General features: G+C 51.4%; 1 protein-coding gene across 1 annotated transcript in view; it reads left to right on the forward strand.

Annotated features, from left to right (window-relative positions):
* The window catches only part of dspb (desmoplakin b), a 23,226-nt gene extending 10,300 nt beyond the window's left edge, over nt 1-12,926 (forward strand). Inside the window, exons 14-24 of the mRNA XM_076278085.1 lie at nt 148-334; nt 1,296-1,552; nt 1,810-1,988; nt 2,645-2,783; nt 3,287-3,480; nt 3,665-3,827; nt 4,028-4,111; nt 4,319-4,426; nt 5,468-5,566; nt 5,713-7,044; nt 8,904-12,926. Coding sequence (XP_076134200.1) covers nt 148-334; nt 1,296-1,552; nt 1,810-1,988; nt 2,645-2,783; nt 3,287-3,480; nt 3,665-3,827; nt 4,028-4,111; nt 4,319-4,426; nt 5,468-5,566; nt 5,713-7,044; nt 8,904-12,668 — 6,507 coding nt within the window. The 3' untranslated portion in view covers nt 12,669-12,926. The remainder of the gene's footprint in view (nt 1-147; nt 335-1,295; nt 1,553-1,809; nt 1,989-2,644; nt 2,784-3,286; nt 3,481-3,664; nt 3,828-4,027; nt 4,112-4,318; nt 4,427-5,467; nt 5,567-5,712; nt 7,045-8,903) is intronic.
* Nucleotides 12,927-14,010: the final 1,084 nt, after the last annotated feature.

The following is a 14,010-nucleotide window of genomic DNA, read 5'->3' on the forward strand; positions in this document are numbered from 1 at the left end:
CTTGAAATATGAAAGCATCGACAGAGAGAAAGTGAGAGAGAGAGAGCAGAAAGTCTTAAACCCATTTGTTTGTGTGTGTGTCTTTGTGTGTGTGTGTGTGTGTGTGTGTGTGTGCATGTATGTGTGTGTGCGTGTGTGTGTGTACAGCTGTATCAGATGAAACCGGAGGAGTACCACAGTATCATCAGAAGCTTGGAGAGGCACTATCAGGAGTTCCGCCAGAACTGTCTCGGCTCGCAGATGTTTGCCGATGAGGACAAGAGAAGCATCGAGTCACAGTACACCCACGCCCAGCAGCATTACGACACGCTGGTCACACAGCTGCCCACTTACAGTGAGTGCACACACACACACACACACACACACACACACACACACACACACACATACACAAACACACAGATAGGCCTCATGAATGTATGCATACACACAGAGACAGACACACACACACTTCTTGTGCATAGACAAGAAAGCACACACTGTCCACACACTGTCCTTTGTGCAATCTAGCCTTTAGAATGGTAAACAAGATACACATGAAACTCTACTGCGCCTACTGCGCAAGCCTCCTAAGCAAACTAGCACTGTACACAGACACCCATCAACCCCTCGTACTGTCTGGAGCCATTCTGTCTGTGAGGGACAGTGTCAAAGTTACTACATGTCAGTTTTGACTGTAAATCAGTAGCATTCTTCAAATGAAACGCAGTAAATTATTTTTGCTATTCAGCTACCCCAACACACACACACACACTTGTGTGTAAACACTGACCCCAGAATGTCTGAATGCCTTTGGTTATGTTTATACAAAAGGCATGTATGAGTTGTCCGGAACAATCCCTTAGGTTTTGGTCATTCCAGTTTCTGACACATCGTTGATTTTTTAATTATTTTTTAAATTATTGTGATAAACAGAAGCAACACCTGCAAGCATCAAAAAATGCAGTTGGAATAATGCAGAAATGTATTTTCAGCAAAGGTAGACCCACATACATTGTTTCCTGACTGTTGATGCTGTTTATTGCTAGTTTGTAAAGTTTAGTCGAAGTAGGAAGCAACGTTAGGAATCTCTGTTCAATGTGATTGGTAAGGCTGGACCAATGATTTCAAAGTTAGTGCCCGTCGTGATGCAAGTTTTGTAAACGTTTCCCAATCGAGAGTCACCAGACTCAATTCACTTTGTGAATGAGTTTGGATTTTTCCAGGCATCTAACTCTCCTGGATGGTTACAGTAATTGATTGTGGTTAATTAAATACTAATTGGTGATGACTAACTAAATGTTTTTTCTCCATAGGTGCGCAGCAGCAGCAGCAGCAGCAGATGCAGCAGCAGCAGCAGCTGAATTTGAGGAAGCAGGAAGTCAAGCTTGTACAGCAGGAAGTGAAAAAGCAAGTGCCTGTGCAGACAAAGGTCGTGACCTCTGTCAGCTCCACCCTTCTGAGTGATCTGAGCGCGCTCCGTCTGAGGCTGGAGGGGGCAGAGTCCCAGCTCACCCAGTACCTGCACATCCCAGTGGGAAAGACATGCACTGCTCACCTCACACAGCTACAGGTACACACACACACATACACACACACACACACACACACACACACACACACACACACACACACACACACACATACACACACAAACACACACACACACACACACACACATATCTACTGAAGCTAACACACACATATGTGTGTACTATGTCCACACACTCTCATAGGTATGCAGTATATCCACATTCAAATGCTCATGATGTTGCTCACCCACTCCCTGTATGTATAATAATTGATGAGTATTTCTGTGTGTGTATGAAGGGTGTGCAGCGCGAGGTGGATGGAGTACGTGCAGAGTACGAGCGCTTGAAGCAGCTGGTCCTCCAGCAGCTGCAGGGGATAACGGACAAAGACAAAGTCCAATTCCTGCGCTCCGAGCTGGGCCACATCAACCAGCGCATCAGCCTGCTGGAAGGCTTTTCCAGAGCCTATTTTGATAGGTACACGTCCACTTTCACACACACACACACACACACACACACATATTGTGCACACACATACACACACACACACACACACACACACATCAAATTGATAAAAACCCTTTATTTAGGATTGGGGCATAAATTTAGCCTGGCGAGCCAGACCCACATTAAAATGTAGGGTCTGGGCACTCACCGTTCGCAGTGCTCAGTCCGAGGGGCGGGATAATCAGTTGTCTTTCAAATTCCCTCTGCACGCAATAGGACGCAATAGGATATTTGTTTTCAAGTAGCAGGGAATTCAAGCCAAACCGTTGCAACTCTGCCATCAATCATTATGTTAAGCCCACCAAACGACTCTATACACGATTTCAATGTCCTGATTAAGTTTCGATTTCTGGAGCTCACAAGCCAACGAAGAGTTGCTAGACTAGCCCTGGCAGCAAATTTAATTTGCTGCCGCTAGGGGCGCGTCTAGAGTTCTAGGCTAGCGTAAATTAGAAAATATCTCTGTCCATAACCTCATCTTCCTCTCTCTCTCTCTCTCTCCTGTCCCTTTCTTTTCCAATGTTTATCTCATTCCCTCCTCTCCTTTCTCTTGCCTCTGTGTCCTGCCTCTGTGTCCTGCATCTGTGTCCTGCCTCTGTGTCCTGCATCTGCGTCTCTCCGTGCAGATGTGAGGTGGTGTGTTCCCTGCAGCAGATGGAGCTGCAGGTGGAGGACATAGTGAAGGTGTACGAAGCTCGCCTGACGGAGAGGGAGACCACAAGCCTGGACCCCGACATCGTTCAGCAGGACAGCAGTGACCTGCAGGTACAGTATCTCCTCCAGCACCAAGCAACAAGAGCTGTTTTGATATGACATCCAGGTCATAGGAATGCTGAATTCATATTCTGTGTAGATTTCACTGTATTTCATTTAGTGTGTTGTTTTAATTGCATGCATTTCTTGACATGCAAATGTATTTTTTATATGCACTAAATGTAAGTATAGATGTATGAAGCCATGTGCTTAGATTAAGATCTGACAATCTTTATGTTAACCTTAATATGTGTATGTAGTTCTAAGAAAACAAAATACCTGTTCATTGGCTGTCTTCTGATCTCAGGTGCTGTTTATTTAGAATGAACAATGTGTTTCGCCGTCAGCTCCTTCTCTAAATAAACAATATATTATAATAATAATATAATATAATGCCATAATATTATACCAGTGTGCAGTGATGTGTAAAATGTGTATGTAGTTGAAACGTGTATGTAGTTATTTGTATGTCGTGTGGTGTGTGTAATATGGTGTTTTATTGTCTTGATATTTAGGCCATGCAGGCAGAGCTTCGGGAGAAGGAGTCAGTCCTGAGTGACATGGAAGCAGAGCTCAAGAAAGCACAGCAGCTGAATAACCTAATCGACCCTGCCATCCACAAGTGTGACATCGACCTTTCCCAGCATGCCGAGCAAGTCAGCCAGCTCTCTGACCGCTGGCTCCGCATCAAGAACCAGATAAGCAGCAGGCAAGACACTCCTCTGTGTCCATCACTCCGTCTCGCTCAGAAGGACATACGCAACATATCAAATGTTGAAAATGCCAAATTTCACTATTTCATATATTAGTTTAGATTCATTTTGAATTTGATGCTTTGGGGTTGTCCATCCTGCTCATGTCGGTGTCTATCTGTCTCCATGTCCTCCTCACAGGGTGATGGACCTGGACTCCTACTTGGTGCTGCTCCGGCGGTACCTGCAGTCCAGTTCGGGCCTCAGCGACTGGATCGGCGACACCAGGCAGCGTCTCGACACCATGCGCGCTACCAAGATGGACGACATCACTGTTCTGACAGAGCACCTCAGCAAGCAGAAGGTAGGATGACCTGTGAGGTAGTCTGAGTAGGGGTAGCATAGTGGCTAAGGAGCTGGGCTAGCATGTAGTAGCCAGAAAAGTTGTGGGTTCAATTCCTGGCTTCTCAGATCACTGATCAGTTGAGGTCACTTGGGTCATTGTGATTGTGTCAGTGATTAGGAGTTTGTGTTTAATCACTGCTTGTGTATTTTGTGTGAAAGGAGCTGAACTCTGAGATTTTGGGGAAGAGAGGAACAGTAGAATGTGTGCAGAGGGACGCAGACAACCTGGTGAATTCCATCAAGGTAATTATGACTTTTTCAGTTATACACAGGATTCTTTGTGTCATTGGTTGGGATTCCCTTAGCAGCCAGTCAACAACCAAGCAACAACCATGTGTGTGTGTGTGTGTGTGTGTGTGTGTGTGTGTGTATGTGTGTGCGTGCGTGTGCGTATTAATGTGCAAATGTATGTGTGTGTGTGTGTGTGTGTGTGTGTGTGTGTTTCCACAGGACTATGAGCTGCAGCTGGCCTCCTACGGTGCAGGCCTGGAGACACTACTGAACATCCCCATTAAAAGAAACCTGCTACAGTCCCCAGCGCTCACAGTCACACAGGAGGTACACTAGCCCACACACACACACACACACACACACACACACACACACACACACACACACACACACACACACACACACACACACACACACACACACACACACAGTCACACAGGAGCACACACACACATACACACACAGAGCAGTCCCCAGCTCTCACAGTCACACAGGAGGTACACTAGCACACACACACACAGGAGGTACACACACACACACACACACACACACACACACACACACACACACACACACACACACACACACACACACACACACACACACACACCCTCATCTTGATTAAGGCTTCACATACTGTAAGTAAAGCGCTGCAACGTGAGAACAGTCTAGTAAATAATAATTTAACATCAGAAACGCGCCGTCACTGTCAGCGCTCGTGCTGCAGACAGTGTCTGCCTGATGACTCATTTGGCCTTGATCATGGTTATGGTTATGGTTATGGGATTTGGCAGACGCCTTTGTCCAAAGGTCATGCACGACATTTCAGAATGCAGACTGTGTAACCAATGGCTGGAAAAGTTAGCTGGACAAATTAAAGAAAACGAGAAGGATTCAGTGCAGCATATCCTAATATTGTAGAACCCTCAAAATCTGAGAACCGATGCAACTGAGCTGGTAGGATGGAGGACAACTCCATGTAGAACGAACACACACACACACACACACTCCATGTAGAGTAGCCTGGAACGAACAGGTTATCCGACGCAACTTACATTAGGTGAGGAGATATATGCTGAATATCACATTATATAACCCCCCCCCCCCCACACACACACACACACACACACCACCCTACCCCCCATCCCCCGCTCTGTTTGTTTTCACAAATCGCTCCCTGCACACATATCTCTTACACAGGTAAGACAGACTCACACACACTTCATTATACAGAACATACCCATGGTGTCATATAGGAGATATACTGTACTGTGAGTATTTTATGTCAAGTATAATTTTCTGCAAGAAAAAAAAAAACCCCTGGATGCAGCCCTTGTTTCATGTTTTTGTTTTTGCCTTCTCTCTCAGGTTTCCACCTTGCAGACCCGCTACATAGAGCTGCTCACTAGCTCCTCCGACTTCTACAAACACCTGGGTCAGATGCTGAAGAACCTGCAGGAGCTTAAGGTACAATTTTACACAAAAAATCACACACACACACTCACAAATGTGCCCACACACACACGCACACGCACACACACACACAATACTACATATAATACCAAATCACCAAAACACCAAATCTTCTCGTAACCTTCCCCTCCACTCCCCAGCTTCGTGGCACACGGATCGATCTCCTTGAGGAGGAGCTGAGCCGTCTTAGGGACGAGTTGGCGTTGCGCAGCGCAGAGAGCCTGCGGCTCCAGGAGGCGAGCAGGAGACAGGAGGAGGAGCTGTCGCGCTCCCAGGACCAGCTCCTCACCTTGGAGGAGGCCAAGAGGAGCCAGACGATGAACCTGGGCTCCTCCCAGGACCGCCTGCAGGAGCTGCTGTCCAAGATTCAGTCCCTGGAGCTCCAGCTGGAGGAGGAGGCGCGCAAGCGCAAGCTGGTGGAGGAGCGCTACAGCGAACTGCAGGGCGAGCAGGATGAGGAGGCGCGGAGGAGCCAGCGAATGCTGGATGAGGCACGCAAGACCCGGATGGAGCTGGAGATGAGCATGGCTGACAGGGACAGGGAGGCGGAACGCTTGCGGCTCCAGCTGCAAGAGGAGGCGCAGAGGGCCCAGGAGGCCCAGCTGGAGCTGAAGAGGGCGCGGGAGCTGCACAGCTCAAAGCTCAAGGAGGTGCATGACAGTTACGAGTCCCGCATCAGTGTCACCCAGACCAACGTGCTACTCCTGCAGCAGCAGAAGGGGGAGCAGGAGCAGCTGCAGGCAGAGAACAGGGAGGCGCAAGACGAGGCCAAGAGGCTGCGCCAGGCCCTGGCTGAGGAGCAGGAGCGTCGGAAGCGCGCCGAGGAGGACGCGCAGTTGCAGAGGAAAGCGGCCCAGGAGGAGCAGGGCAAGCGGCGCCGCGTGGAGGTGCAGCTGGAGCAGAGCACCCTGACGGTGCAGGAGTACACCGTCACGCTCACCGCCCTGCAGAGGAGCCAGGAGGAGGCGGCCGCCGAGCTCAAGGAGGCCTGGGAGGAGGCGCGTGCCCGCCAGGAGGAGCTGGACCGACTGCGGAGGGAGCAGGGCAACTCCTCCAGCATGGTAGCCAGCCTTGAAGAGGAGCTGAGGGTGCTCATGCTGAAGCTCACCCAAAGGGAGGCGCAAACCGGAGAGGACAACCAGCGGCTTAAGGAGCTCCAATGCCTCCTGGAGGAGAAGACCCAGCTGCTGAACGAGAGCATGGCAAAGATCCAGCGCCTCCAGGCCCTCACGGAGAAGCTCACCAAGGAGCGCCTGCAGCTGGAGGAAGAGGTCCGGACCCTGCGCCTCCAGCAGGGAGAGATGAGGAAGGGCTGGGAGCTGGAGCAGGAGACGCGGATCAGCGAGCTCACGCTGCAGATAAAGACCAGCAAGATGGCCTGCGAGGAGCACCTGCGCCTCCTCAAGGAGACCTCGGCAGAGCGAGATAAACTCAGGGAGGAGGTGGAGAGGCTGAGGAAGCAAGTCAGCACGGTATGTACATACATGAGTCATACAGTACAGGTCACTGAGCTTCTGTTGTTTTATGTACAACGCATGATGTTGGTTGGCAGGGGAGGCTCCATACAGTAAGCAGGGTTGAATTGACTCACCACTGACTTTGTCAAATCCAGACCTAACCTGAACAGAAAGCTGTGGTTCTTTTTATTTAAAGTCATTTGTTTTGAGATTGACAGTTGGAGAGGGTATAGTATACTCTTTTGATCCCATGAGGGAAATTTGGTCTCTGCATTTATAGCAATCCCTGAATTAGTGAAACACACACAGCACACAGTAAACACACAGTGAGGTGAAGCACACACTAACCCGGAGCAGTGAGCTGCTTGCTACAGCGGCGCTCAGGGAGCAGTGAGGGGTTGGGTGCCTTGCTCAAGGGCACTTCAGCAGTGGGTGTGGGCATTGGAGAGCAGTGCTCAACCACTTCCCCCGCCCACATTTTTCCTACTGGGTCGGGGATCGAACCGGCAACCCTACGGTTACAAGCCTGAAGCCCTAACCAGTAGGCCATGGAGATGGGGTGGGATCGGGAAATGACTCAAACCCGGGTCCCCGTGGGTACTTGGGCTGTTAGCGCCCCCCAGAAAGCTGTAGTTCTTAGCTCTTATCTGAACGAGCGATCTGACTTACCTCTGGGTCTTCTTGAGAAAATACATGTCATTGTCATCCTCTGAGTTATCCTGGGAAAATACATGTCATTGTCATCCTCTGGGTGTGGCACACTGTTTTCTCAGTGACTGTCTCAACCACAGGGTACTGAGTGCACCCTGCCTCACGGCTATGACTGATGGCTGTTTAATTAGCACCCTGCCTCATGGCTATGACATGCTGTGACACACACACACACACACCCTCAGCACTAATTTCTGGCACGCAGACACTTGATAGAATGTTCCATTCGACTATGGAGCTCACACAACACAACTGTGTGAAATGTAGAGTGGGTGTGCGAGGGTCTGATGCAAGCATTCGCTAGAAACAGGCCATCGAGGCCAGAGAGCTGGGGTCAGCAGTCCTAGACCCCTATGAGTGGTCTTATAATTGTGTTTATTATTGTTTATTATTATTTAGTTTGTTTCAGATGTCCTTTATATTTCATAAGATTCATCTGTTTATAGGCTCTTTTAAGTGTTATGGAGACATATTGACAAACAAGATTTATTTTTGCGGAGAGAATGTGCAGGACTGGACGGTGGTCATATTTTGGTGCATCTAATTTAACTGTTTTTGCACAGATAAAAATATATACACTCTAAAATGTGTTTTACATACAATGACAATAAATATATTCAGTTTCATTGGATTATGACACTATTATAGCTGTGTCATAGCTCTTTTGACCTGTGCGCACTAGTTTTGGTTAAGCAAACTTGGTTAGGGTCCTTGAATGCAAATATTAGTATGTAGTTACAGCTTAGGTTGACGAAATATTATGTATTCTTTGGTTCACTCATCAATACCATGCCATACCAGGTCCACTCAAACTGCAGCAGGTTAGGATTTGCCAGTGGAAAATCCTGCTTGTTATGGCATGACAAAAGCAGGAAATGAATGGATGCAGGTTTTACCCTGTGGTAATTCAGACCTGATGACTATCTGCATTACTCAGCAGCAATTTTAACACACACACACACACACACACACACACACCTTCACATCTTAGAAATGTTGTGAAACACTACAAAAATGTAACTAAAAATGTAAAAAGGTAACTCTGACCATTTTTCATTGTGTTTGTAATACAGACAGGATGATGATGTAGAATTATTGGGATAATTTATCTTCCCTTTCTCTTTTTCCTCTTGCTTTCTCCTCACTCCCTCTTTCCTTCACAGACATCTGCTGAGCTGCAGCGTTCTGAGAAGCAGTGCGCTGAGCTGCGTACCCAAAAGGGGGCGCTGGAGAGGCGCGTCAAGGAGCTGGAGAACAAGTTGGAGGAGACCCAGCGGCTGCACCAGAAGCTCCAGCAGCAGATGGAGACCCTCCAGCGCCAACTGACCACCCGCGAGGCGGACATCAAGCGCCTTCAGGTGGAGAAGAGCGAACTCCTGCTGCGCATCAAGAAGCTTGAGGAGAGGCCCGTCGTCCGCCACATCAACACGCAGACCGACGACCTGCGGCCTGTCCGCGACCCCGCCGCCCTGATGTTCCAGGGCGTGTGCGCTCCGGTCAGCGCGCAGCAGCTGCAAGACTGCGGCCTGCTGAAGCAGCCGGCGCTGGAGCAACTGCGGAAGAGCGAGCGCAGCGTGGACCAAGTGGACACCCAGCTGCAGCCGGCGCTGCGCGGAGCGAGGGTCATCGCCGGGATGGCAGCGGGACCCAAGGGCAAGATGACCCTGGCGGAGGCCCTCAGGCAGAAGCTGCTGTCACGTGAGAGCGCCGTCCGGCTGCTGGAGGCCCAGGCAGCCACAGGCGGGCTGATGGACCCCACAGTGGACCCCCAGCGGCGTAGACGGGTGGAGGAAGGGCAGGCCACGGGGCTGGTGCCGCGTTGCTCAAGCGAGCGTCTACTGGAGGCCGAGTCCGCCTGCTTGGGCGTGCGTGAGCCAGGAACTGGCCAGCGCCTGGGCGTGGGGCAGGCTCACCGACGGGGGCTGAGAGACGAGGCCATCACCCTGCAGCTGTTGCAGGCCCAGGAGGCTGTCGGGGGCGTGCTGGACCCTCGGCTCAGCGTCTTCCTCCCGCGCGACCTGGCGACCGACCGCAATCTGCTGGACAAGGAGATGTACACCGTCCTGAACACCAAACCCGCGTCCTACCTGCATCCTCTCACCCAGCGCCCGTGCACCTACACTTCTCTGCAGGACACGTGCGTCGCTGACCCCTCCACCGGCCACCTGCTGCTGCCGCCCACCAAGGCGGCGCTGTGTGTCCAGGGTCTCCGAGCCGACGTCCCCGTCTGGGAGCTGGTCGGCGTGGGTCTCCTGGAGCCCGAAGACCTGGAGCACCTGCTGGACGGCCGCCTGCGCCTGGACGACATCCAGCTGCGGCTGCGCGCCTACCTGCGCGAGTGCGGCTGCGTGGCGGGCATTACCGACCAGCAGAGTGGCCGCACTCTTACGCTGCAGGAGGCCCAGCAGGTGGGGATGCTGAGCAAAGAAGCCACCCTGGAGCTGCTGGAGGCTCAGATCGCCTGCGGGTTCATCATGGACCCACGAGATGGCCGAGGCTACACGGTGGAGGAGGCCCTCAAGAAGGGGCTGGTTGGGGCAGAGTATAAGGAGGCTCTGCTGAAGGCTGAGAAGGCCGTGACCGGCTACAGCCAGCCAGGAGGTGGGCCTGTGCTCTGCCTCTCTGAGGCCCTGCAGCGTGGGATGGTGGAAAGGAGCTACGGTCTGCGTCTGTTAGGGGCTCAGCTGAGCAGCGCGGGCATTATTGACCCCTTGCTCAGCGTCCGCATCCCGCCCAATACAGCAGTCCAGCGTGGCCTGCTGGCCCATGACCTCCGTCAGGCGCTCGAAGCACAAGGGGCTATCAGCTGGGGATTCAGTGACCCCACCGACCCCAACAATCAGGGGAAACTCCGCTACACCCAGCTGATGAAGGAGGGCCAGAAGGACCCCAAGACCGGCCTGCTGCTCCTACCTGCCACTGTGCCCAGCCAGAAGAACACGGTCAGGAAGCGGAGGGTGGTGATTGTCGACCCCGACAGCGGACGAGAGATGACCGTAAAGCAAGCGTACGAGGCGAAGCTCATCGACCACGAGACGTACGTGGAGCTTGCGCAGCAGGAGTGCGAGTGGGAAGAGATCACCATCACGGCGGCGGACGGCTCCAAACGGCTGGTTATCATGGACCAAACCAAGGGTCTCAAGTACGATGTGCAGGAGCTGCTGGAGAAGGGCGTCATCAAACAGACCCAGCTGGATCAGTACCGCGCCGGAAAAATCACTCTAGCGCAACTAGTGGACGCCATCTCCGATGGCACGAAGCGCCTCACGTCATCGTCTGGTTTGAAGACCTCCACACAGACCTCGGCTTCCTCCAACTTCTCCTCCTCCTCTGGCACCAGGACTTCAGCTGCCTCCGCACCCTCTTCCTCAGCTACACCATCTGCAGCCTCCGCTCCCTCTGTGTCCACCACCTCCAACTTCTCCTCCTCCTCTGGCACCAGGACTTCAGCTGCCTCCGCACCCTCTTCCTCAGCTACACCATCTGCAGCCTCTGCTGCCTCTGTGTCCACCACCTCCAACTTCTCCTCCTCCTCTGGCACCAGGACTTCAGCTGCCTCCGCACCCTCTTCCTCAGCTACACCATCTGCAGCCTCCGCTCCCTCTGTGTCCACCACCTCCAACTTCTCCTCCTCCTCTGGCACCAGGACTTCAGCTGCCTCCGCACCCTCTTCCTCAGCTACACCATCTGCAGCCTCTGCTGCCTCTGTGTCCACCACCTCCAACTTCTCCTCCTCCTCTGGCACCAGGACTTCAGCTGCCTCCGCACCCTCTTCCTCAGCTACACCATCTGCAGCCTCCGCTCCCTCTGTGTCCACCACCTCCAACTTCTCCTCCTCCTCTGGCACCAGGACTTCAGCTGCCTCCGCACCCTCTTCCTCAGCTACACCATCTGCAGCCTCCGCTCCCTCTGTGTCCACCACCTCCAACTTCTCCTCCTCCTCTGGCACCAGGACTTCAGCTGCCTCCGCACCCTCTTCCTCAGCTACACCATCTGCAGCCTCTGCTGCCTTTGTGTCCACCACCTCCGCTTCTCCGCCTAAATCCTCCATGACGCACATCAAATCTCAGACCGTGTCCACATCCTCGGTCATCATCAGCAGCAGCAGTCCTGGCAGGTTCATCTCCGGAGAGCAGGCACCGCTCTCCCCCGGCCGCATCACTAGCATGTCAGTCAACCTGGTGTCGCCCATAGCGACTGTAGGAGAGAGAAGCCCCGTGGGGGTCATCTTCGACTCAGACACGCTGGAGAGGGTGAGTGTGACCGATGCCATGAGCAGCGGCCTGTTGGACAACCTTACCGGCCAGCGCCTCCTAGAGGCCCAGGCGTGCACCGGCGGTCTGGTCTGCCCATCGTCCGGCCGTCGCCTCTCCCTGCAGGAGGCCCAGCGCACGGGCCTGATCACGGACGAGCTGGCGTCCCGCTTGCGCCCGGCGCAGAAGGCCTACGTGGGCTTCGTCGAGCCGCAGGGCACGCGCCGACTCTCGGTGGCCGAGGCCGTGAAGGAGCGATGGCTACCCCACGAGGCCGGCCAGCGGTTCCTGGAGTTCCAGCAGGCCACGGGCGGGCTGTGGGACCCACAGGAGGGCTGCCGGCGGAGCCTGGAGGAGGCGCAGGCCCGCGGCTGGGTGGACCCACGCTCTGCCCAGAAGTTGGGTGACCTGCGGCAGCACGCCCGCTGCCTCATCTGCCCGCGCTCCAGCCTCAAGCTGTCCTACGCCGAGGCCCTGGAGCGCTGTCTGCTGGAGGAGGTCACGGGCATCATGATGCTCCCAGCTGCAAAACCCTCGTCCACCCCAGGGTCCAGCTCAGGGTCATGTACGGGGTCACGCTCGGGCTCGCGTAAAGGCAGCATTGACCTCACCTCCTCTTCATCCGTATATACCAGCTTCAGCTACAGCTCTAGTTCCTATACAACTAGCCCTTGAAGCGTACACAGTCACACACAAACAAAACACACATGCTCACTCACACACACACACACACACACACACCTACACTAAACCAGTTGCCTCATATGACAAAGCTCACTGACTAATGCAGATACTATATAGATACCTCATATAATGATAATTCATCATAGCTTTAAATCTGTCTCATAACGTAGTTTCTGAATTCTATTACCACACATGTAGGTTTAATATGCCATGGTTTTAAACAAATGCACACACACACACACACACAAACACACACATTCAAAACAGTCATTTAAAACATAGACCCAGAATCTTAACACAGTTCTGTACACAAACACACAGATTTTGAGGCCTTGCTGCCGCCTACATGCAAAGTAAGATATAATGCTGTAGACCTCATGTGGTGGACCTAGTTTAAACTGCTAGCCAGCGCTTCAAGCCAAAAAAAACTGCTTTTGCTTCAGTATATTAGGGGTAATGAGCTTCTGCACACAGGCGCCTGTGGTTAACTAGTATATTAGCTGGAAGAGTTCAGCTTGTGCTGAATGGGAGTTTGGGTTCTGGTTCAGCATCTCTATGCAATAACCTTATATGAGAGAAACTCAGTATTTTTCACAGTATAAATCTCTATTTTGATCTTTTCCAAATACTACAAATAGTAGAAGGTGCAGAGGGTGTGAAATGGGTGTGTGCTTGGGAACAAATTAGGTCTCATCTGTCTGATGATGACGACGATAATGGTGATGATGACAGCAATGATGATGATGATGATGATGATGAAAGTGCAATGCATGACTTGGTGAAGGCTGGTGAAGTAACTTTTTTTAAACCCTGGTGCTGAATTATCCCTATTCTTACAATAACCTCAGTGCCATGTTAACTGTATAATTGCTTACTTATGACTTTAGCCTTTTCATCATTAATAAAAAAAGGAAAAAAAAACTTTGTGAGTATGTGTCTTGATTTGCTGTTGGTACATGGAAAAATGGACAGATTGAGGCTTACAAATATGACATAACCTCAGCTGATTCAAGAGGTCTTGCTATGAAAACAGATGCCAATTACAAAGCATTTATCACACATCTTTATAAACCTACCGGTATTTGAAAACATCAGAGCTAAGGTTAAACAGAAACATTAACATGAACTTACTGACGGATAACATTATATTCATAATAGCTAACGTTAACATAGTAACAACAACTCAACCATTTCAATGAACACTTAACCGTAAACATACTGTAGCTTAACCTGTGTTGTTTGACTCAGATATCAATGGGTGAATAACATAACCCCTATACAGTATGATTGAAGGGCTCTATTAAGCCAAATCACATAACATAACCCATGTTAT

The sequence above is a fragment of the Alosa pseudoharengus genome, unplaced genomic scaffold, assembly GCF_046254945.1.
Source record: "Alosa pseudoharengus isolate Yale_2024_CS ecotype anadromous, Long Island Sound unplaced genomic scaffold, YU_APseudo_1.1 YU_APseudo_1.1_scf_11, whole genome shotgun sequence".
Taxonomy (NCBI): domain Eukaryota; kingdom Metazoa; phylum Chordata; class Actinopteri; order Clupeiformes; family Clupeidae; genus Alosa; species Alosa pseudoharengus.